A 23,740-nucleotide genomic window follows, 5' to 3' on the forward strand; every position below is an offset into this window, starting at 1 on the left:
CTTCGCGATGACGTTCACAAACCCAAATCCGTTTGTCGACACCGGATTTATTGAAAACGAAGGAGTATCCATTTACACAGGCAACAGGTTTTCCCCGAATTGATTCCGATATCGTAATGTTTGCCATTTCTGGTTAATAATAACAGTGAAATCAATTATAATAAAATATTTCTTCTGTAAATATTTCTTCAAGTGGAAAATTATTTTGTATACGGAAACCTATAAAGTGGCCTAACATCATCCCCGAAAATCGAAATTTTATTCAGATTTGGAAGAAATTTACATTTTTGTGATCCCAGATAGTTGATACATCATATCCAATATCAATCTCAGCTTTTGTTAAATTTTCAATATTTTTGAAAATTTTCTGTATGTACATATTAAAACATTTGAAACAATTCAAAAAAGTTGAGTTGGCTGTTGGGTATGATATTTTATTTAAATCCAGGAGAAGGGATCCTTCGAAGGGTGTAAGAATTTACCTGCTTCAAGCCACTACTATGTATGTATGTACCCTTGCATACATAAACAGGTACCTCCACTTGTTTCAGCCCTACCACCAGAATGCTTTACCTTTCTCATCCTAAAAATAAACTGGGTCTGATATTTATTTATGAGACAAACAAAGCTTGCGAGAGTTTAGTTGTGGACTTTGAAGTTGGCAGAGGACGTAAACTTGCAGCCTCGTTACCATTACGGTATTGGTTATTAACAATATTATTAATAATGGAAAAATACGAAGATAAAATAAACACATATATACATATTTCATACATACCTACATATCTATTCCCCCGAAGAATGTTTACCAAACGAAAAAGCGTTAAGTGCCCAACATTCGATTTCCACATAGAATGGATCCACCGCAAATATATGGACTAGCGTGTTCCACATGCTTGAAAGCTTTCACCACTAAAAAACAGTTAAACCGTCACATGTCCACGCATGACGTCGATGCGAAGGTGAAATGTGAGGTAATTGATACCAATAAGAGCAAATATGTACATACGTGTAAAATTAAACCAACCAAACCACATATGTAAATGCTCTTCTTTCATCATGATCTTTAGATCTGCAGGAAAATCTTTAAAAATCCAGTATACTTATCCATCCACATAAAAATGCTTCACACTCCGCGGGACCGGCCCAGTTGCGACACTTGTCACCGTACATTTTACACACCTGCAACTTTGCGGAGGCACATTGCTTCCGTCCACAACACGAAGGAACGGCCTCGGTTCCCATGTGGGTTTCCCCGCTGCGACAAATCCTACCTGTCGAAAAACATTGTATCGCAACACGTAAAAACTGAACATACCGAAAATGCGGTCCGATTTCCTTGCCCGCTTTGCGGTAAAGAGTTCAAGAATAGATACAAGCTTGAGAGGCACATTTCCACCCACACGAAGGAGAAAGCGTACAGTTGTTCCACTTGTGGGAGGAGTTTCGCGGAATTAACAGATGTGAAATGTCACGAGGTACGAATAAGTCATATGCCTCGTAAATATATTGTTAGATAAAATCAAGGAAAAAATTCAGCCATTTATAAATATATCTTTGTATATTTTCAGGCTACACATTTGGAAAAATCGACCCGTTGGATTTTCAAGTGTGAACTTTGTGGTCAGGCTTTCTTCTATAAATCTCATTTACAAAGCCATATCCAAGTTGTACATGAGAATCAGAGGAATCATCCGTGCACAATTTGCGACAAAAGATTCTCGACCTCGGGAAATATGAGAGATCACGTGATGGCCGTACATTTCGCGTGTGAGGAGAAGACTCATTCCTGCGACAAATGTGAATACAGAAGCCACTCCAAGGCAAATTTAGCCAATCACGCGAGACGTCACAATCCTGCGACTCGACGAGAATGTTACTTCTGCAGGAAGAAGTTTGTCTGGTTTTCGAGTTTAGTGAGACATTTACGTCGTCATACGATCGAATCCATTTAGATAATTTTTGACGTTCGACTTGTGACAAGATCAACGACAAATTATGTATGTAGACAAGGCTCTTGTTTATATAATTTTATTATTAGGCCAATAATAATGTGTTCACACTTATGATATTAAATATGTACATACACCTATGTAACTCAAATAAAATTTAATACAATACTTTGTTATACTGCCTTATTTAATAACACAATATTTCAATAGCATAATTTATTTCTGTCCAATGTATGGAATAAGTCGTCTTACAAATCTGTTCCTTATTAGTAGAAGGGTTATTTCTGGAAAAATGCGCCCTTGATTTCACCAACATTCACCTCGCAGAACTCCTACCAGGCACAGTTCGTCCCTTGGACCTTCTAAATATCTAAAAATATACGTATTGTTCAGGCAGACAGGTTCGTGCTGAGTCTACGAATAAGCTCCATTCCATTCCACCTACTTGACTACTATGTCGTGCATTATAAAATCAGACACTCCGGTCTATTTTCTCCTCAGTCATAAAATTCTGAGAGGAATTAGTCCGATATGCGGATAACAGATACATTTCAACACACTGGCTCACTCAGGAGTAATCAAGTAAAAGTGCAGTTTTGCTTAGAATTTCATAATTTAATTTAAACCTCGACGGGTCTGAATTACAGGCTCTGAAATTGAAATTAAAATGGGCTCAACAAAAGAAAACGTTTGGAAATGTTCCACCTGCGCAAAAACTTTTCCAAGGAAACGGAACTTAATCAGGCATAACTTAACACACGACGATTCCGAGCCAAAGGCGGAATGTCCGGTAAACATTTAACTTTACAACATTGACACAAATTTTACAATTTCGACCACCTCGCATCACACATGTCATGATTTTCATTATAATTATAACTGCAGATTTGCAAGAAAATCTTGAAAAACGCACCAACTTTGTCGGTCCACATGATAATGCTTCACACGAACCGGAAACGACCAAGTTGCGACACCTGTCATAAAATATTTTCAACATCTGCAAATTTACGGAGACACGTTGCTATTTATCACGGAACGAAGAAACGGCCTCGTTATCCATGCGGGTTTCCTGACTGTGAGAAATCCTATTTGAAGAAAAGTAGTGTAGCGCAACACATAAGAAATGAGCATACCGAGAATCCGACCCGATTTCCGTGCACACTTTGTGGTAAAGAATTTAAATTCAGAACAAACCTTGAGGCCCACATTTCCATTTCCAAAGTTTCACGACGGAGAAGGCGTACCGGTGTACCACCTGTGGGAGGCGTTTCTCATTTGCAAACAACTTAACAAGACACGAGGTACAAATGCATAAATGCATTGTGAAGAACTTGAAATGAAGAAACAATTTAGGTATGTAGCCACTCATATTTACATAAACATTTCGTTATTTTAAAGGTTACACATTTGGAAAAATTTCGTCAGAGGATTTTCAAGTGTGAACTTTGTGCTCAGACTTTCTTCCATAAAGCTCACTTACAAAGGCATATCCAAGTTGTGCATGAAAATCAGAGGAATCATCCGTGCACATTTTGTGGCAAGAGATTCTCGACAGCAACTAATATGAGAATCCACGTGGAGGCGACGCACACCGGAAATGCGGAGAAGATTCATTCCTGCCACAAATGTGGCTACAAGACCCATTCGAAAGGAACCTTAGCTAACCACGCGATACGTCACAATCCGGCGAATCGACGAGAATGCTACTTCTGCAAGAAGCAGTTTTTCTACTTTTCGAAATTAGTGATACATACACTGCCGTCGTCACACTCAAGAACAATTATAATGCAGGAAATTTGTTTGTCTGGTGTGATTTTATTATTAGGCCTGCGATACGTACATATACATAAGTATGTACATATGTACCAACCAGTAACCCATCGTTCCCACGGTGGACAGCTTGGACAGCTTGTAGGATTACGATATTTTTCTATCGAGACCAATAAAGCATTCTCATCTTTAGCAACATCCTCCTGAAAATTCTCGATGTGATCATTCTCATATAATTGAATCTCATCCTCCATATGTATTTATTTAATCAGATTTATCCTTTTCATATTATTCTCAGACGGGGATTGTTGTAATAAAAATAAATGTCATGCTTTAGTCCATTTTGAGTCATATTTGTATGCATTGAACTTAATACAATTAACTTATGTATGTAAGTATGTAAAAGAAAACTTAATTTGTCATATTCAAATGCTTTAGGTATTTGCACGATTAATGACCAGAATATTAATGTTTATCAAAATCGGGAAGACGTAAACGATGGTGAGCCCAAGCCTCGGTCCCTTCGCTATTTCAATCGAGCAGGAAGGGCCGAGTGGTGATTAGAATTTATTTCTGGTAATGAGGGTCGCCCCACGTCGCTAGAATCGAGAGGACATACATATGCCACTAACCTCCACTCGCCTGGGGGTTTAACGAGCATTCCTAATTGCTAAGAATTCGTAACCATGATTTTTCAACCCAGGAGAAGGGAGGTGATAAAAATGTTGAAACTTCACTTCACAACCCTTTCGTGGAGACCATTTCAGGCCTTAGACGAAAATTTTGTACCCTTCACTTCCTAAAAATAAACTTGGTCTGAAAGTGACACGGTAATAACGAACCTACATACGCAAGTCGAGCTTCATGCATTGAAGTTAGCAGAAGATGCAACGTTCTCCATAATAAATGCATTGGTTTAAATTAAATTTTGATAGAAATATCCGGTTCGTGGAATAATTTCAACAAGATTATCAAGGAAAAGTGCGGTTTTTCTCTAAGGTAAATTTGTGCATTCCTTGCTCTACATAAGCCAGATTTTGGATGGATCCGACACGAGAAAATGGTTTCAAATGCTCCACATGCTTTAAAACCTTCCGCACTAAATACCGCTTAAAGTGTCACATGGGCACACATAACGCCGTTGTGAAGCTAAAATGTGAGGTAATCGTCCAAATTTGAATATAATATTGTCAAAATTTTAAAATTCAACCAGCCAACGATATACTCATATTAGTGACATTGTTTAGATTTGCGGTAACATCTTCAAAACTCCGAGAACCTTGTCCACTCACATAAAAATGCATCACACCAGCCGGGACCGACCCAGTTGCGACATTTGTCACCGTGTATTTTACACATCCGAAACTTTACGAAGACACATTGATGCCATTCACAGCACGATCGACCGGCCTCGGTTTCCATGCGGGTTTCCTGATTGTGATAAATTCTACCTAACGAAGGATGATGTTTCGGCTCACATAAAAACTCAACATTCCGAGACACCGATCCGATTTCCTTGCACACTCTGCGGAAAAGAATTTAAAACAAGAGCCGAACTTGAGAAACACATTTCCATCCATACGAAGGAGAAGTCCTACGTTTGTTCCACTTGTGAGAGGAGATTCCCAAGCCTGAGCAATTTAAGAAGCCACGAGGTATAAATAATATTTAAGACCCCGTAAATATTTTTTTTAAGTGAAGGAAAAATTCAGCTATTCATAAATGTTTCTTTATGTTTAGGTTACACATTTGGAAAAATCGGCCCGAAGGATTTTCAAGTGTTGCCTTTGTCCCCAGATGTCCTTAACTAGAGCTAACTTACAAAAACATGTCCAAGTTGTACATGAAAATCAGGGGAATTATCATTGCTCATTTTGCGACAAGAGATTCTCGACATTGGGCAACATGAGACTTCACGTGGACGTGAAACATCCCCCGAATCGGGAGAAAATCCATTCCTGCGACAAATGCGAGTACAGGAGTCACTCGAAAGTATATTTAGCCCAACACGTGAAGCGTCACAATCCTGCGAATCGAGGGTGTTACTTCTGCCAGAAAATGTTCGGAAATTTTTCAGGATTAGTGAGACACTGTCGTCTGCATACTTTAGAGGGATAATCCTGGAAATTTGTTGTTGTAATCTTCTGATTATAATATATATTGTGAAAGTAGGCCGACTATGGTTATTTGCAGTGATTTCATTACTAAAATTAAAAAATTAAATTAAAAATTATAATTATTATTACTACAATAAAAATTTAAAAATTCAAGCCATAACATTAATCACAATAAACAATGGTTTGAAATCTGTTACCAGCTAATGAAAGATTACATTGTTCAATTCATTTCCTGTCGATTTACATGGGAATATCCCAAATACAGGTTGTTACTGATAAGATTATGCTCCTAAAAATTTCCAAACAAAGCCCACTGCGTACATAGTTCACTTAATTTTTATACCATAATTTGTACACCTTCATCCTTAACATGCCTCCAACTGTTTTAACAAAGATATTCAGCATCGTGTTAAAAAGGTGCTCATGCTAACGTAAATTTACACATGCCACATTTGCGAGGAGACCTTTTACCTTCATTCACTATAGGATTACATATTTATGTACCACCATCATTCTTCAACCTTCTCTTTCCAAAAATAAAACTGGTCTCATATTTCGAAAAGAAACTTTAAACAAGTTTAGTTTGATTTTAGACTTTCAAGTTAGCTGACGATTTAAGCTTGAAGCTTCGCCACAATTGGGACATTTTGTCACAAAAAACGGAAAAAATAAATAATTACCTACCACAAATTCGGTGCGAAATTTTGGATGAATTTTAACTAAATCCTTTACTAACAAGGCAGTCCGATTAATCTGTTAATTGTTTTTTTTCAAGTAGGACTTCGAATGGATACACGGCGAGGAAATGAATTGGCATGTTCCACGTGCTAAAAACCGTTCGGCAATAAGAACGACCTCAAACGTCACATGTTCACGCATGACCCTGATGCGAAGGTGAAATGTGAGGTAATCGTTCAAACTTATACGCAACATTAATAAAAATAACTTTAAAATTCAGCTAAGCAAATTCATAATTTTCATTCAACCATTTAGATCTGCGGGAAAATTTTGAAAAACCCACTAACCTTATTCATCCACGTAAGAATTCTTCTCACCAAGCGACACCAACCCAGATGTGACACGTGTCACCGCGTATTTTTCACATCCACAAGTTTATGAAGTTTATGAGTTTCGGTACATAAAAAAACTGAACACAGCAAAAATCCGGCCCGATTTCCGTGCACCCTTTGCGGTAAAGAATTTAAAATCAGAAAAGACCTTGAGACACACATTTCCATGCATACGACGGAGAAGGCCTACGTTTGTTCCACTTGTGGGAGGAGCTTCTCACATGCAAACAGTTTAAAACGGCATGAGGTATCAATTAGTAAACATTTTGTGGGGTGAAATTAGAATTTAGCTTTTCGCCAAAACGCGTTTGTCTCACAGGCTACACATTTGGAAAAGTCCATCAGGAAGGTGTTCAACTGCGAATTTTGTCCTCAGGATTTTTCCTTTCGAACTAGTTTACAAAGACATGTCCAGCTTGTGCATGAAAATCAGAGGAATCATCCGTGCACATTTTGCGACGAAAGGTTCTCGACATCGACCAATATGAAACGTCACGTGGAGGCGAGACATCCCGCGAATATGGAGAAGATTCATTCCTGCGACAAATGTGAATTTGCGACTCATTCGAACGCAAATTTAGCTCACCACGTCAGGCGGTACAACCCTGCGAATCGACGAGAATGCTATTTCTGCCAGAAGCAATTTTTCTATTCTTCGAAATTGATGAGACACTTGAGACGCCATACTCTAGAGCATTAAGGACTGAGGGAGTTTATCTCTGGTCCTGTCTGATTTTATTATTGGGCCGGCTGTGCTTGTCTTGTAATTTAAATTTGAATGCGACAAATATTTGCAAAACGTTAATCATAAATACACCTGTAATTAATAATCGTCCGAAATCTGTTAACAGCTTTTCAAAAATGATGTTCTTATTAAATTGATATTTTGTGCCTTTATGTGCATGCAGGTGAATATCCCCAACGCGTGTTCAAGTAATTATTTATGTAATTGATATTCAAAACTCTTGAATAAAGCGGGTTAGTTAATTGTTAGTGCACTGTGTAACGATAAATTTTTACAACGCAACCACTTTGTGTTTACATTATCGTGCTTACACTAATCGACCCCAACGATGCTTATTTTTAGGCCTGTGACGTCACAAGCGATGAGTCACCTAATCCAACGTTAATGTAACGCAGCCATGATGTCGAAATTTTCATCTTCTAGACGAAAGAAACCAATTTTGTAGAACGGTTTTGAATGAAGGCTTCACTTTCTCCAAAGTTCAACCTGATGCTATGACAGGTTGGATGAATACCGAGGTTGAATCGGTAACACGTGAACGTTTTTGACCTTAAATTACTGGTTGAACGGCTTGGAGTGGAGGTCCCGAACATTTTTTATGTGAAAGCCCTATTCTCGAGCTACAAGTCGGCATCGGTGATTTCAACTTTTGTACACTGATTTGACCATGGTGAGGTCAACTTTAGACTACTAGTCTCTCAAAACTTTCCAAACTCCGTCAAAAGTTTTTGGGTGGCGGAGAAAAGATTTTATTTCAGATATCCAAAGCCGAAAAAATCCTTGGGACTTACATAGAGTGACTTAACAGGTATTTCACTATTTTGGATGATTGTTATCCCGAGTCTAGCTTTTAAGTCCTTGGCGTAATCCTGGGTCAAAAGGGCGGTGTGCGATGACGCTGCGTCGTGATGAACTATCACTTTTATGGTGTCCTGGCCATTTAGTTTTGAGACATAAATCTCCAAAAGCGGTTTTAAAACAAAGTCAATATAGTACTTCGTAGTTACCTTCACTTTTTGTGGAACTTTGATAAGTGGGAGGACACCACGATCAGATAATGCACCTACCACCATGAACTTGTTGCAAAAGTTTTCCGTGTGCGGCATGGGCAATCTTCTGGAATTATTTTCTCCTTTGGTTGTATAGTAAATTTTTCTCTGACTGTTGGTATCTTGTAAGGAAAATAATTCTTCATCCAACGACACTAAAAAGCCACTTTTATCTTTTGTCAGGTAATTCACATAAATTTTTTTTGCAGGTCAGACGACGATTTTGTTTATGCTTCTCAGTCAGCTGATTGACTTGGATTTTTCTTCTTTTTGGCTGCCCCAAAATTTTAATTGCTCGACGCACACTAGTCTCTGACACTTTGGTTAGACGTGCCACTGCTCTCTGGGGTGGTGAGTTGCCCTTAGAGGTCAATAGGTCAATTTTCTTAAGCACGGGCCTAATTAGCACTTTTCGGACTCGTGTTTGAGGCATCATGGTTTTCCTTTGGTACGAGCTTGTCGTTATTGACCTTCATTTTTAAGTACCTTATGTATCTGGCCTTTCGAAACTTGTTGTCCTTGAGTTTTGAAGTGGTTACTTATGTATGTGTACGAAGAATTAGGTTTGGAAAGTGTTTTTATGGTACCCTCTTACTCTAAAGTCAATGGTCGGGTCATTTTTGAATCTAGAGAGCTAATTTTTTGCTCAGCCCTTGTCAACAATCACATGTCGTTATGCTCAAAATTTGGAACCGAAACTCCAACCCGTTTCGGAGCAATTCAAGATCGCCCGCGTTCACGTGTTACCGATTCATCCTGTAATTTTGTTAAATTGTACATTTTTATAATCCTGATACTTGTACATGTAATTGCAAATCGTCTGTTTGAAATTTCTTTCGACATGACATTTTACCTAACCCAATAAAAAAAAATTAAAATCGATGTGAGCGAAAGTTTTCTGGGTTTGGCAAACTCGATTCACGAGCGCCTCCCTTTGGACTGTGATATCTTTTGAACCATTAATTGCACAAATGTGCTACTTATACCTACATGATTCTATTGAAATTGCCCTTCAGAAAAAAACTTCGTTCATTAGCTATTGCTGCTCGTTTCACTAAAAATCCCTACACCTTTATCTAACGCTCAAAAAACGGCCTCATAGATATACTACTAGGGCATCCAGACCCGGTTTTTCCGATTTTGTAAAACCGGTTAAAAGCCGGTTTTCGATTTACCCGAAAACCGGTTAAAAGCCGGTTTTCGATTTACCCGAAAACCGGTTTTATCATTTTCCAAAAAACCGGTTTTGTAAAAAACCGGTACAATTAAGTCAATTACGTGTACTTGTCTCAATTATTTTTGCTGCTGTAGCCTTATTTCAAGATTAGCGCTGACCGTAAAAACCGCAACATCGTGCACTACGAACACCATGATAGGATTTTAAAAAGTATTATATGCTTACTTAATCAAATTAAATCTATCATGCGCAACATTTAGTTTCTTGACAATAAGGCATTCCGAAGCACTCAATTACAAATTCCTATATAAAGGGGAGTATTGAGACAAAATGTCATATTTATGCAATTTGTCCGTCGTATTTGTCATAAATGTCGGACATATTTATTGGAGGTGTGACAAATCGGACAAATTAACAAATATGTCATGTATGACAAATATGGCATATATTCGCTTGACACGGACAATATCCACCCTTATTAATATTACATAAACAAATTGCATCACACGGCCGCCGTTGCGATCTTGCCCCGGTTACCAATTTCCAAGATCGGGCACTGCTACCACCCCCGTCAGCATTGACACTATTTATGAACATGCTACACATTATGTGACACCGGCTATGCTTTGAAATACATACAGACATATGTATGTATGCTGTCTGGACTGGAGTATGCATGGTATCAGTAAAGGAACTCTGCACAGGTAGTTTTCCTTAAAGCCATTGAACTCGTACAATTCATTACACGGATATAAATAGACCAAGGGAGATGGTTCATTTGTTTGGAAAGTTCGGCTGGTCAGTCCCCTTCAAGGTTTACACTGGTTCTGGCAACTTGTAGATCATAATATATTTTTATAATTGTTATAATAATAAGTAATTACAGTGTAAGTTATAGTAAAATAATAAGTTGTTATATAACAGTGTTGAAAAAACTCAATAATTTTGAATAATGAATTCCAACAACTCATCGGCGTCTGGACTACCTGACCTTGACTCATACAAAGGTACGGAATTTATTGAAAAAAATGGTTTGTATAATGGAAGTGTGATCTATCATGGAACGAACTTGACTATCAAGATTTTTCACTTACGAGGAGATTTTATAAAATGCACTAAAATGATTGCAGATCCGCACTCTCTATCTTTTAGTAGTTTAACGCGGATCTCTCACTCATTTAAATTAAAAAATGTGTTGCTTGGAAAATAAAATGCACCGCTTCGTTGATATGAAAGAAACTATGAATCATTTTTGGTGCGGGGGTAACGTCACGTTTTAAAATCGTTACAAGTTTATCGTGCTTAAATTTTCAAACTACCCTCACAATCTGTACGTAGAATACTTGGACAATTTAGATAAATTGCCCTAATTTCATTAACTTCTTGTCTACCAAAGTACACACACTTGTGCAGCATTTTACTTCCCGTCAACGACCAAGTACACAAATATGTATGTGTACTGTAAAATTTCCTTAACACCAAAATATCTCAAAAAATAATATTTCTTCCGTATTTTATAAAAAAAACTCTATGGTGAATTTTTTCAAAATTTTTCTTCAAAAATTATGAAATTTTCTCTGTATGTACTAACCAATGTTGAAAAGTAAATTTTTTGTGTTCTTCGCGAATAAACTCGAAAATTGGAAACTGGGTTCGGACTTCTGTAACTTTTTACATGGAACTTATCTTCATTCGTCGGTTGATGAAATTCATCTGCTTTTTCAAAATTTCGGAGGAAAGTTTTATCCTTTCTGTACCCTAATTTCGTGGTACGGGTGGCAATCGTTAATTGGTGTGGACGCCTTTGCAAGAGGAGGGGATGATGAACCACAACGATCAATTTCGTCAAAATTTATTACTCATAAAATTCGAATAGGGAATGTTTTTGTCTCGAATTCGGTCAACTCTGAGATAAATAATAATCATGATAATACTTACAATGCGATGGTGTGAGGTGGTTATCGCCGATATCCACCGGACTAATTTTTAATTGTTCACGCTCAAAAATAAGTGGACCCGTATTTTTTCGTTTTCCTGAATGGGCATGTTTACGCCCTTGGCGGAATTTTCAAAAAAAATTTAGCCAAAATTCGGATTTTTAAAAACGCTGTAACTTTTCGAATTTCAACCCGATTTCAAAAAATAAATCCATTTTTTGTTCAGAATTACATACCTGAAAACATAAAAATTCATTTTTAAAAACCTTGTAATTTTCAAAAAATTATCTTTTTTTGGGTTTCTAAAAATTCAGAAATCGCATGAAAATATCAAATTTTTAAAATTTTTTTAAATGAATTTTTACATTTTCAGAGATGTAATTCTGAACAAAAATTGGGTTTGATATTGGATTGCAGAAAGCAACTATCTGGGAGTGTAATGGTGAAAGAAATTTCAAAATCCGAGTAAAATTGGATTTTTGGCGTGGATTTGAATGAGTGAAAACTGGAGTGAAAGCGTTTTTTGGACATTTTTGAGTGGGTGTGGCGGGCGCAAATGGGGCCATGGAGTCAAACCACTTCAGGGTTTTAGTTCACTCATGGGACCCTACCACATATCCAAAGGGCATCAAGATCTGTTATTATCAACCTCGCAAGCTCCCCTCCTAAGTTAAGTTAGCAGGCACACGTAATTTGTTCAATTTAATTAAATCTTTAGTTCTAGCATGACGGTGAAAATTACATTACTTGCCAAGAATAAATCTGACTTTCGTTCGGCACCACGCGAAGCCAAAAATTCGCAACCCGGGTAACAGATTAAAAAAGACTAGATTAAGAGAAATTTAATAATTTAATCAGAACAAATTATTTTTTATTCGACCAAATTAGTATGCACAAAAGCATGAATCGCAGGAATATTTTAAAAATCATGTATTTTGGCTAGCATGTCAAGGAGCCCACAATTTTATTAAAAATTATTTACCAGGCAAACAAAGAAATTTTGCGGAATCACGTGCAAAAATTAATGAAGGCCTTAAAGTGCCTTTTTCGTTTATGTCTACATTACCTACGTACATATGTAGCTGCTTAACCACTTGCTCCTGGTTTCGCAAACTACTTGGAACATGAGTATATACATATGTATATGCATATTTATATATACATATTTTTCGGGCAATTCCCAGCGCGAGCTCAACTTCGTGCGTTTTTGCGAACTTGCGGCGCCCATAACGTGCTGAAATTTGCGCATGTGGGCAAGTGCCAAGCCAAATGTTGTTTCTAAAGACTTTCTCTTCCAAACTAACATGGTCAAAAAATTATCTGCGCTGAACATGGTTTGCGCCTCCATTGTTAGTAATTTTTTTCGTTGTTAGGTATTTGCCTCACTAACAATGCGATGGTGTGAAGTGTAACCCTCCGATTTGGCTTAAATTTTAAAATTAGGTGGTCCAAGCCAATACAACTAACGTTTCTTCAGGCAGTTTGTGCGATGGTGAGAGTTACTCAAAATATTTGAGGTCAAAGTTCAAAAAACGGGCGACTTTTTTCAGGCGGAGTGAGAAAACTCCACTTCCAGTCTCTTCCCTTCGCTTTGATTTTCCCTCCGAAAAATAATTCATTTCAACAATTTTAAATTTAATTTTTTTTGTAGAAAAATATTAATTATTCATTGTACATGTGACCATATGATTATTTTCATAAAAGTCCACAAAACAATACGATAAACTGCACCAGCTGAATTTGATGAATGTGGGATTGCCACAATTCAGGTCGCAACTAATATTTTTTTTCTCTAAAACAAACGTCGTTTACATTTTTAAACTCGGGCTTTTCGTCATCACCCCATAATCCGCTCGAGTACCAACAATATCGAATCATTGGAACAAACACAGGAGCACTTAAAATACAAATTAATTGGAATAACCAACGCGTTCGAAATGGAAAGCAAGTTACGTTTTTCCATGTTTATGTAAATTTGTACTAGAAATAAGTAAAAATCGCACTTATTTAATTATGAATTAAATTATGTAGAATGCGTATTAATTGCTTTTTAAGCTGTAGTTAATAATTTTTATTTTTTATTATTTTGCATCAAAGCCTGTGCTTGTGCATGAAGGCGTATGCGTGAGCGAGACACCTGCAAATCAAAGCGAGGGGAAGAGACTGGAAGTGGAGTTTTCTCACTCCGCCTGAAAAAATCGGCCGTTTTTTGAACTTTGACCTCAAATATTTTGAGTAACTCTCACCATCGCACAAACTGCCTGAAGAAACGTTAGTTGTATTGGCTTGGACCACCTAATTTTAAAATTTAAGCCAAATCGGAGGGTTACACTTCACACCATCGCATTGTAAGAAAAACTTGAACATGCAGCCAATCCGACCCGATTCCCGTGCACGCTTTGCGGTAAAGAATTCAAGGGTAGAGGCAAACTTGAGATGCACATTCTCACCCACACGACGGAGAAGGCCAACAGTTGTCCAACTTGTGGGAGACGCTTCTCACATATTACCAGTTTACATAGGCATGAGGTAGAAAGAAATATTCCTCGGAAATATTTTGTTGGGCAAAAAATTTAGGAACAATTAAGCTATCCATTTGGAAATGTTTATTTTTTTACAGGCTACACATTTGGAAAACCAACCTCCGGGTCTACCCGGAGGCGCTTCAAGTGTGAACTTTGTCCTCGAATCTCCTTAAGTAGAGCTGACTTACAAAAGCATGTCCAAGTTGTACATGAAAATCAGAGAAATCATCCGTGCACGTTTTGTGACAAAAGATTTTCAACATCGTCTAATATGAGACGCCACGTGGACGCGAGACATTCCGGGAATAACGAAAAGATCCATTCGTGCGACAAATGCGAATCCAGGAGCAACTGGAAAGAAAATTTGGCACACCACGCGAGGCGTCACAATCCTGTGAAACGACTAGAATGCTACTTCTGTAAGATACAATTTGCCCACTTTTCAAAACTGGTAACACACAGTCGTGGTCATACTCTGGAACATTGATAATCCCGGAAATTTTTTGTTGCTTTTGGCCGATTTTATTATTTGGCCGGCGATTAGCTTACATCAAAATTCCACAAATATTCCTAAAACGTTGATCATAATAAATAACCGTCTAAAATCTGTTGACAGCTTTGGAATGTCCATTTATGGGAAAAAAATATCTGTAAATTTAATTAAGGATGTAATTGTGTTTCTCAAAATCTTGTGCATAAAACGGAATAAGTAGTTAATTAATTACTATAAATATTTCAACCTCTATTTCCAATATATGTACATAAAAGCTCCTGGTACCATACAAATGCTACAATTTTAATTTGATTTAAAGGGTTGGCCCCAGAAATTGTGGCAAGAACCATAAAAACAATAAATTTCAGATTAATATAATACCATTGAAATTCCCCGAAATGCATGTTTTTTAGTTTCGTGATTTTTGTTTGCTCTGAACTATTTATGAGGCCTGAAAATAATTTATTCATGCCAAGAATATGGAGAAAATTAATGCATGGGATAAATGCGAGTACTTGAGTTACGCGAAAAACAATTTAGCATGGCACGCGAGGCGTCACAATCCTGCGAATCGACGAGAATGTTACTTCTGCAAGAAGGAGTTTTTCTACTTTTCGAAATTGGTGTTACACGTCCGTCGTCACACCTTGGAATATTGATTATTCAGCAAATTTGTTATTTCTCATGTCTTTTATTATTATTAGGTTTCTTAAACCTTGTATGTACCTATTTAGTTATGTATCTTATTGCGCCCTATTAAATATTTAAAAATTCAACAAGTACTTCTAAACCGGTGATCATAATATGTAAATCGTCATTTGATATCTGTAAACAACTTAATGCTTTAAAATACTACATATGTGTGCAAAATTACAAGTCGAAACACAATTTAGCCCAACACGCGAGGCGCCACAATCCTGTGAATCGAGAAGAATGTTACTTCTGCAAGGAGCAGTTTGCCTACTTTTCGAATTTTATGAAACACTGTTGTCGTCACACTTTAGAACAAATTTAATCGTTAAGCTTGTTGTTGGTCTTATCCGATATTTTAATTAGGCAGGCGATATGTACATACGCATGTAGGTACTTCTCTTACTTACAACAAATTAAAATTTAAAAATTTCTGCAAAACTTAACTATTTCTAAAACCTTAATCAAAATAAATGCTCGTCTGAAATCTGTCTACAACTTCTGAAAAATGACATTTCTAACATGAATTTCATGCCATTGATTTATCTACACGGGAATATGAATTTCCGAACATCCCAATCACTTCCATGTAATTATTGATGATAAATGTGTATCTAAATGTATTGATAATGTTATGTATGTAGGTAATTTCTCGAAGTTTTAAACCTTTATACCACTAGGTCTCATATAAATTCTCGCCTGAATTTAAAAAGTGTCCACCCCTACGAACATTGCACAGCTTTAGTCCCCTAGTGACTATTACCCATTTCGACAAAGACCTCAGGGGGAGGAGATATTCAATGATTAATGAATTTAGAGCAGTAGTTTCGATTTTAGTTTTTTACCCCAATTTTTTGCGTATTGGAAAATTAAGCACGTTAAGACACAATTATGCAGAAAAGGATTCATTGCCTTGGTTGGTGGCTGGTGGCGTATACTTGAACGGTTTCATCGCTATTTCCGTCCAGGGGGAAGGGAGAATATGTCAACTTTGTGTGCGAATTTTTTTATTGGAGTTATTTGGGGCCGCTACAATTGAGTGTCTACATAACTGACCAGCACTCGCTTGAGAATTTTAACCAATAATGTTAATTATTAAGAATTCTTAACAATTGTATTTAAAGCCAAGGGTAAGGATGATTTCAGTGATGGCATACATTTGGCAAGTCCTTCACTCGCCTCAGGATTCCCACCAACACACAATAGGCCAGGAGCTGCGACGGTGCGGACAAAGGAAAGGGGGGATAACGAGTTCTTCTCTAATTCCTCTACCAAAAAACAGTCCAAAAAATGTAGATTATTTTTAATATAACAACTGTGTCATTTCGTCTGCCCCCCTTTGAGATATTTGAGTTCAAAGTTTGTTTACTTTTTCCAAGGTGAGCCAATAAAAAGTTCACAATACCCCAAGTCATATGGTGGCAGCCGGAATAATACTTTTTTGGCTCGCCTTGGAAAAAGTAAACAAACTTTGAACTCAGTCTCCCGATGTGATTCTGATTGTCCGGGTTGAGAAAAGAGGAACTGATGGGAAACCACTCGTCGAAAAACGAGCTTGTCAAAAGTTCGGAAGAAGTTTTGGCAGCCATATAGAAAAGCGTTATAAAGAAACTTGTGGAATCCATTCCACGGCCAATTTATGCTCTTATTGCGTCGAGGGGAGGTGCCACGTAACATTAGAAGCAGTGTGACGTAATAAAATTGGCCATTCTTTGATTTCTGATTTTATAAGTTATAGGGTGCCAATACTTTTTGCGGGTTAATTTTACATATTTTCCAACAAATTATTTAAAAACTGTGTTTATCCAATTTTAATCAATAAAACATGATTATAATCGAACACTACATTAGATTTGCTAAATGTGTACAAAGTTTAATGCTAATTTGATAATGCATTCCAAAGTTATAGGCAATTTTATGTAGCTTGCGTGGGTGGTGCCTATACTTGTTCCATTGACTGTAGATCTGCGGGAAAATTTCGAAAAATCCACTGCTCTTATCCGTCCACATGAAAATGCTTCACACCAACCGGGACCGACCAAGTTTTGACATTTGTCACCGGGTATTTTCCAGTTAACAAGCTTTACGAAGGCACATCGGTGTGGTCCACACCGCGTTGAAACGACCTCGTTTTCCATGTGGTTTTCCTGGATGCGGGAAAACCTACTTGAACAGGCACCATGTCTTCCGACACAGAAAAACTGAACATACCAAAAATCCGACTCTGTTCCCGTGCACACTTTGCGAGAAAGAATTCAAAAACAGGCAAGACCTTGAGAGCCACATTCCCACCCACACGACGGAGAAGGCCCACGTTTGTTCCACTTGTGGGAGGAGCTTCGCCCAACGGTCAGCAATGAAACGTCACGAGGTACGAAGAAATTTAATTCATAAATTTTGTCGGATAAAATGAAAAATTATTAGCTAATTATTAACAGCATTCATGAATGTGTCATTGATTCGCAGGTTACACATTTGACAAAATCTACCCGCAGGATTTTCCAGTGTGAACTTTGTCCTCAGATGTCCTTAAGTAGGACTGCCTTACAAAGACATGTAAAAATTGTGCATGAAAATTGGAAGAATCATCGGTGCACATTTTGTGACAAAGGATTCTCGTCATCGGGCAATCTGAGACAACACGTGGAGGCGAGACATCCCGCGACTAGGGAGAAGATTCATTCCTTGTGTGAATTTAGGACGCACTCGAAATTAAATTTAGCCCTTCACGCGAGGCGTCACAATCCTGCGAATCGACGAAAATGTTACTTCTGCAAGAAGCATTATTTCCACTTTTCGAAATTGGTGGAACACTGTCGTCTTCATACTTTGGAATATTGCTAATCCTGGAAAATGTTGCTGTTTTTTCTGATTTGATTAATGTTTTTAATGCACGTATGTGTGCAAATACATACGTACATAAACACATACCTACATATCTTATTACGCAAAATAAAAAAATTTCAATTGGATTAATGTGTCCAAAGCGTTACTTATAGTAATGTAGGCAGGGCCCGGGCTGGGTATATTTGCGCCCTAGGCAAAATTTTTCTTGCGCCCCTAACTTTCCTCATGAGATAAATTCCCTGTTAAAAATTTACAATTATATACTATACATTTCAACAGCAATTTACATTATTTTATTGTTGCTCAACAATTATTTTATTGTTAAAACCTATACTCGAACTGAAAGTGTAAATGATTAATCTCGCGGAAATGCAAATTTGTATCCAAAAGGTTCAAAACTTGAAAGAACCAAGAAATTAAACCAAACATTACCAGAACTTCACTCAGAATACGATACTTTGAAGTGTGATACTCCGATTTTGTTGAAATCTTGAAATTGTACAGTTCAAATCAATACAACGAACTAACGTGATTAATGTAACTAGCTATAGTCTTCCCTCAGGGCTTGATATTAAAGTTGAGGGATTTACTCGGGAAGTACATGACCAATTAAAAGAAACAAATATGGATAACTATAAATAATTGATAAGTGGCTACGGCTTTTCCGATGTGGATGGTTTAATTCGCATTCGAATTTAAATTTAAAAATTTCTGAATTGTTAAAAAAACAATTTTCTCCAAAAAGTAAATATAAAAAAATACGAAGAATCCAGTGGGGTTTGAACCCACCTGAGTTTCAAATTTTTGTTTTGAACGTTGGAGTTGGCGCAGTGTTTCTATTTCTTGCAGGGTACAGAAAAACCGAGGGTTTCAATAAAAATAACAAGGGGGTTTAATTGGTTTTGATAGGTTTTTTGGGTTTCATTAGGTTTTCAAGGAACTAAGGTAATAAACTCAACAAAATAATCCTAACATGAAAGACCACATTTGAGAAAATTAATTTGATTTTTGACACCTGTACTTTCGAAGAAAGAGATTCATTTTCGTATCACGCTTAAATACGAAGGCATTGTCCAAAAACCCGAGTTTGTTGGAAAACCCGATGCCTGGGGCTTTCTCTGAGACTCTCGTGTGCTTTTACAATATTTTTTTTCGGGGGAGGGAGTCAACAAACTTTCTGAAAATAGATACAGTATGTAGCATATTTAGTGCTACGATGACATAATTTTTATATCGCCATCATCTTGCTACTTGTAAAATTTCAAGCTCAATTTCAAGCTGTGCAAAAATCTCAAAAGCATATACGGACAATTTGCTCGTCGCCAATTCTTAATATCGCAGACAGGTAAAAGGTCACGATTATTTTCCTGAACGAATTTGAGACGTCGAAAAAACAACCTCGTGGATATTTTTTTAAAACTTTTTTAGTATTGTTCTAATATTTTTTATCGGATCCGAAGGAAAATCCGATATTGAAAATCCGATCCGATTTGATAGAAAATGAGCTTTGGTTGGACCGTGTAAGATTTTTTTGACACGCACAGGAATTTTTCGCCAAGGACAGGTGTGAGGTCTAAAATCGCCACCGCGACGAAAATTCGAAAACTTAAATATAAGTTTGAATACAGACAGGCTGGATATACAAATGTATGTTTCAGTTTTCGAGTTTTCGCCGCGGTGGCGATTTTAGACCTCACACCTGTCCTTGGCGAAAAATCCTGTGCGCGTCAAAAAAATCGTACACGGTCCAACCAAAGCTCATTTTCCTTCAAAACGCATGTCGGATGCAATAAAAAATATTAGAAAGTTAAAAAAAATATCCACGAAGTTTTATTTTGACGCCTCAGATTTTTTAGAATAAGAATAGTGGCCTTTCACCTGTCTCCAAAATTAAAAATTGGCAACGAGGAAATTGTATAAGTACTTTTGAGATTTTTGGAAGGAGTTTGCAATTTTACAAATAGTGAGATCATGGCGATATACAAATTATGTCATCGTAGCATTAAGTGTGTTACATACTGTATAATGTGCATGATATTAAAAATGTTGATACAAAGTTCTACAAATACCTAGATGGGCCACTTAACTTGTGAAATTTCCAACAATTTTTCTTAGCCACAAATGAATTTTTTTATGATAATTAATTTGCTCGATACGATGCCCCTTAGTCTCAGCTTCAAGTCTGAACCGCTTTTTCCTTGATGAAAACATCTCCAGCCACTTTTGAGGAATTATTTTTAACCACTAGTCCTGAAAAAAGTCCATCTCAAGTAGTAGCTAATTCGTACATTTTCTCCACGACGTACAACAAACTGACCTTGTCGCGTTCAGGTCATCTACCCTGAACAAAGCTTGGTCGATTGTGACCACAGGTTCGTCCCTACCTCCAGCAAGGTGGTTCTTGCACAGCTTTTTTTGCAAAAAGTATGTAGCAATTAGTGATGTGACGCACGTTTAACTCAGGTAGTTTTATTTTCTGTTTCTGTTTATCTGTTTCATTTTGTCCAAATCTCTTTTAATGACCCTTCGAATAGTTGTGAAATTCGATTTTAGTAGTTTGCCCAACCTACGAAAGCTTTTTGGGGTTTCCTAGTCAATCAAATGGTTGAGCTTCGTTTATAGCTCTTTTGCCATAATTGTAGGGAGCGTTTTTTAAGGGGTGTAGGCAATACCTGATTAATTGCTTGCTTTCTCACGCATTCTCTACTTAATATTCAATGAATTGAGGCCACAGAAATTTTAAGTCCACGTGCATGGACCCTTTTTTGATCGCACTTCCGGTGCAACCCTGGCTGGAAAACTTTGTCACTAGTACATACCTCCACTTAAAATGATCAGGGAGGAGCAGTTTTTCAGATTTTCAAGTAGAAAAAAATTACAGTTTGATCTAATTGGTTTGCATATCAAACAGTGTAGGCCGGGTTTATTTAAGTTTTGCCAGTTTGTTCGCGCGAGCGTTTGAAAATTTCTCAAGTTAAGTGGCCCACCCTCTGTAATACGAAGTCCTCAAAAAACTCTCGAAAAAAGTTGTAAGGACAAAAATTAGGAAATACATGGCAAAAACCGTTGTCAAAAATATTGACTCGCCTTTGAGTTGCAAATCGCAGACGGGAGCGATTTTTCCAACTTTCGTTTTCTCCCACTGCTTGAAGTGGCCGAAAGAAATTGAAACGAAATTTGAGGTGTGAAATGATTCCGGTTTTTATTATTGTCACTCATGATACCAATTTTATTTTCTACAGGCAAAAAAATACACATGCTCAGGTCCTTTTCAAATTTTATTATACTATATGTACATGTTCCTTCAGAAAATTTAGTACATAGTTCACAGGAGTGTGTACTGCTGGCAGAAACTGATCAAAAGTCCTCACTTTGAAATTTCGTGACATTTTAATTTTTAATAAATCAGTTATGTTTTTCATAGACAACGCCCGATCATGCCCATATGTTTGCTGGGGCATTATCGTGACGGCGCTCATCTGATGTAATTTTTCATTCAATACATAAATATTTCGAATGCTTTCCGTGCCAGAATTGTTGCAAGGGGAATTTAGATCAATAAAGTTTTCTGGACAAATGTAGATTATTTTACTATCCATGCTAAAATTCAAGATTACACTCACCAGGGGTGTTTCGCAGGGAACCAGAGGCGATGTAAAGTAGGACATCAAAACTAAGAATATTTTTCTAATCGAATTTCGATTATTTCGATTTTTTAAATATTGAAATAATCAGGTTTCATTCTGTGAAAAAGGGGTATTTAACCTCGCGAATTACACTAACAATAAATTAACTCTCTAATTTTTTGAAGACTGAAATAAATGTGCGTGTATATGTATGTATGTAAACCTTCGGATGCCTCGCGGCACCTAAAAGTTGCCCTCTCCAATTTTGGGGCCTGTTAATGGAATCATTTTTTCGCATCTTTGAACTCACGCTAACGTTCCAAAAGTTCAGGTCTATGAGAACTCCAGGTTTTGTCCGGAAAACTGTTAAAGTTCGTGCCTCACTCTCATATGTTATCAGCATACGTCGGATATGAATGAAAAATGAGTTTTTCCATTTATCGACCTACAGTCGCCAAACTTTCTGAGAATGTTTATGGTCACTAGTAGGTCACGTATGTCAAAACATATTTTCTCATATTGGTCATATTTTCGGGTTTTGGGACATATTCATATTCCCGATCATATTTCGGGGTTTTTTCGTTCATTTTATCATTTTTGACCAAATTCTAAGATTTGGCAACCAAATCGACAGAAAATGACAAGAAATTAAGTTTTCTCACAATGATGAGAAACTTTCAGAAATTGACGTTCACTTTCGCCTAAGGTGATATAATTCATTGGGAATGAATTAAATCACTCCAGAACTTGTTTAATTGATAGAAATTGAGCATTACAAGAAAATATATCAAAAATTAAGCCAAACATTCAAAAAATAGAGTCATTTTTGTTGTCATATTTTGGAGATTTTTAAGGTCATTTTTCATTCATATTTTGAGGTTTTATCATTCATTCATATCCGACGTCTGGTTATCAGCAGCGCCTCAGCGCCCTGGGCAACTGTTCCCTCACGGGCCCAGTAAGAACTCCATGAATTAACTTATTTGTATATGTGCTCCGAAAAGCTTTTGGGATAAGAGATACATTTCTGTGAACTTTTAAACCTGTTTTTACAGTTTGCATATAAATTTGGACTAGTTTGGTTAACATCAATTTATTTCTGAATACAGGAATCCTTTGTGCGCCTTTGTATAAACAAGTACCTTAGGGCGCCTAGGGGCGCCCTCAGAATTTGACGTTCTGAGCAATTGCCCTCTTCCAAATTTCGGGGCCTGCCTGTAGATGACAATATTTGTTTGTCAAAAACTATGTGATGCAAAAAATTAAGCTAAAAAGTTTATCAAATAGTCCTCAGACCGTTTCACATTTTTTAGAAGTTTTTCTACTGACCATTCTATCTTCACGAATATAAGAAAATCATTTATTAATTTTCCCAAATGTCGTTTTTATCTAGTGTACAGCCGGGCGCCTCACGGCGCCCTTGAGGATTTGGCGCCCTAGGCAGTTGCCTAGGTCGCCTTACCCTTAAACGGGCCCTGAATGTAGGCAGCGTACAACCTCGACGATCATGAGGGTTGAGGATACTATCGTTCATTTGGAAATATGCTATAATAATCTCCCCCATTGTGCTGAGAAGAACGATATGTCACTCGACATGGTTTTGTTAGAATTGGTAAGTCGCTGATGACCACACCCACTGGGGGTGTGGTTTCCAAATTTTAATTATGCTATAATAATCCCCCCATTGTGCTGAGAAGAACGATATGTCACTCGACATGGTTTCGTTAGAATTGGTAAGTCGC

The 23,740-nt window shown here is 37.2% G+C and overlaps 3 protein-coding genes and 1 long non-coding RNA gene across 4 annotated transcripts; all 4 read left to right on the forward strand.

Annotated features, from left to right (window-relative positions):
- The first annotated feature begins 651 nt into the window (after positions 1-651).
- Positions 652-2,146, forward strand: LOC110855667 (zinc finger protein 624). Its single transcript, XM_035856432.1, has 4 exons — positions 652-698; positions 854-974; positions 1,071-1,478; positions 1,572-2,146. Exons 2-4 carry the CDS (start codon positions 855-857, stop codon positions 1,953-1,955), a joined length of 912 nt encoding a protein of 303 aa, XP_035712325.1. The 5' UTR covers positions 652-698; position 854; the 3' UTR covers positions 1,956-2,146.
- Positions 2,147-4,595: 2,449 nt separating this feature from the next.
- Positions 4,596-6,019, forward strand: LOC118437436 (gastrula zinc finger protein XlCGF8.2DB-like). The gene is made up of 3 exons (XM_035856433.1): positions 4,596-4,883; positions 4,970-5,377; positions 5,463-6,019. Exons 1-3 carry the CDS (start codon positions 4,764-4,766, stop codon positions 5,838-5,840), a joined length of 906 nt encoding a protein of 301 aa, XP_035712326.1. The 5' UTR covers positions 4,596-4,763; the 3' UTR covers positions 5,841-6,019.
- A 356-nt stretch (positions 6,020-6,375) lies between these two features.
- On the forward strand, positions 6,376-7,902 carry LOC110855693. Its single transcript, XR_002548494.2, has 4 exons — positions 6,376-6,533; positions 6,618-6,745; positions 6,833-7,156; positions 7,229-7,902. It is a non-coding gene; the product is annotated as an uncharacterized LOC110855693 (long non-coding RNA).
- A 2,798-nt stretch (positions 7,903-10,700) lies between these two features.
- Positions 10,701-15,063, forward strand: LOC118437305 (oocyte zinc finger protein XlCOF19-like). Its single transcript, XM_035856243.1, has 3 exons — positions 10,701-10,887; positions 14,189-14,346; positions 14,438-15,063. The coding sequence occupies exons 1-3, from the start codon at positions 10,833-10,835 to the stop codon at positions 14,513-14,515; spliced, it is 291 nt and encodes a 96-aa protein (XP_035712136.1). The 5' UTR covers positions 10,701-10,832; the 3' UTR covers positions 14,516-15,063.
- Positions 15,064-23,740: the final 8,677 nt, after the last annotated feature.

Source organism: Folsomia candida, unplaced genomic scaffold (assembly GCF_002217175.1).
Source record: "Folsomia candida strain VU population unplaced genomic scaffold, ASM221717v1 Fcan01_Sc013, whole genome shotgun sequence".
NCBI lineage: Eukaryota > Metazoa > Arthropoda > Collembola > Entomobryomorpha > Isotomidae > Folsomia > Folsomia candida.

Coding starts and splice junctions, on each gene's coding strand:
- LOC110855667 (XM_035856432.1), top strand. CDS start 855: ATGGATCCACCGCAAATATATGGACTAGCGTGTTCCACATGCTTGAAA. Junction 975..1,070: donor ATGCGAAGGTGAAATGTGAG/GTAATTGATACC, acceptor CATGATCTTTAG/ATCTGCAGGAAAATCTTTAA. Junction 1,479..1,571: donor CAGATGTGAAATGTCACGAG/GTACGAATAAGT, acceptor GTATATTTTCAG/GCTACACATTTGGAAAAATC.
- LOC118437436 (XM_035856433.1), top strand. CDS start 4,764: ATGGATCCGACACGAGAAAATGGTTTCAAATGCTCCACATGCTTTAAA. Junction 4,884..4,969: donor TTGTGAAGCTAAAATGTGAG/GTAATCGTCCAA, acceptor GACATTGTTTAG/ATTTGCGGTAACATCTTCAA. Junction 5,378..5,462: donor GCAATTTAAGAAGCCACGAG/GTATAAATAATA, acceptor CTTTATGTTTAG/GTTACACATTTGGAAAAATC.
- LOC118437305 (XM_035856243.1), top strand. CDS start 10,833: ATGAATTCCAACAACTCATCGGCGTCTGGACTACCTGACCTTGACTCA. Junction 10,888..14,188: donor TGACCTTGACTCATACAAAG/GTACGGAATTTA, acceptor TTGAACATGCAG/CCAATCCGACCCGATTCCCG. Junction 14,347..14,437: donor CCAGTTTACATAGGCATGAG/GTAGAAAGAAAT, acceptor ATTTTTTTACAG/GCTACACATTTGGAAAACCA.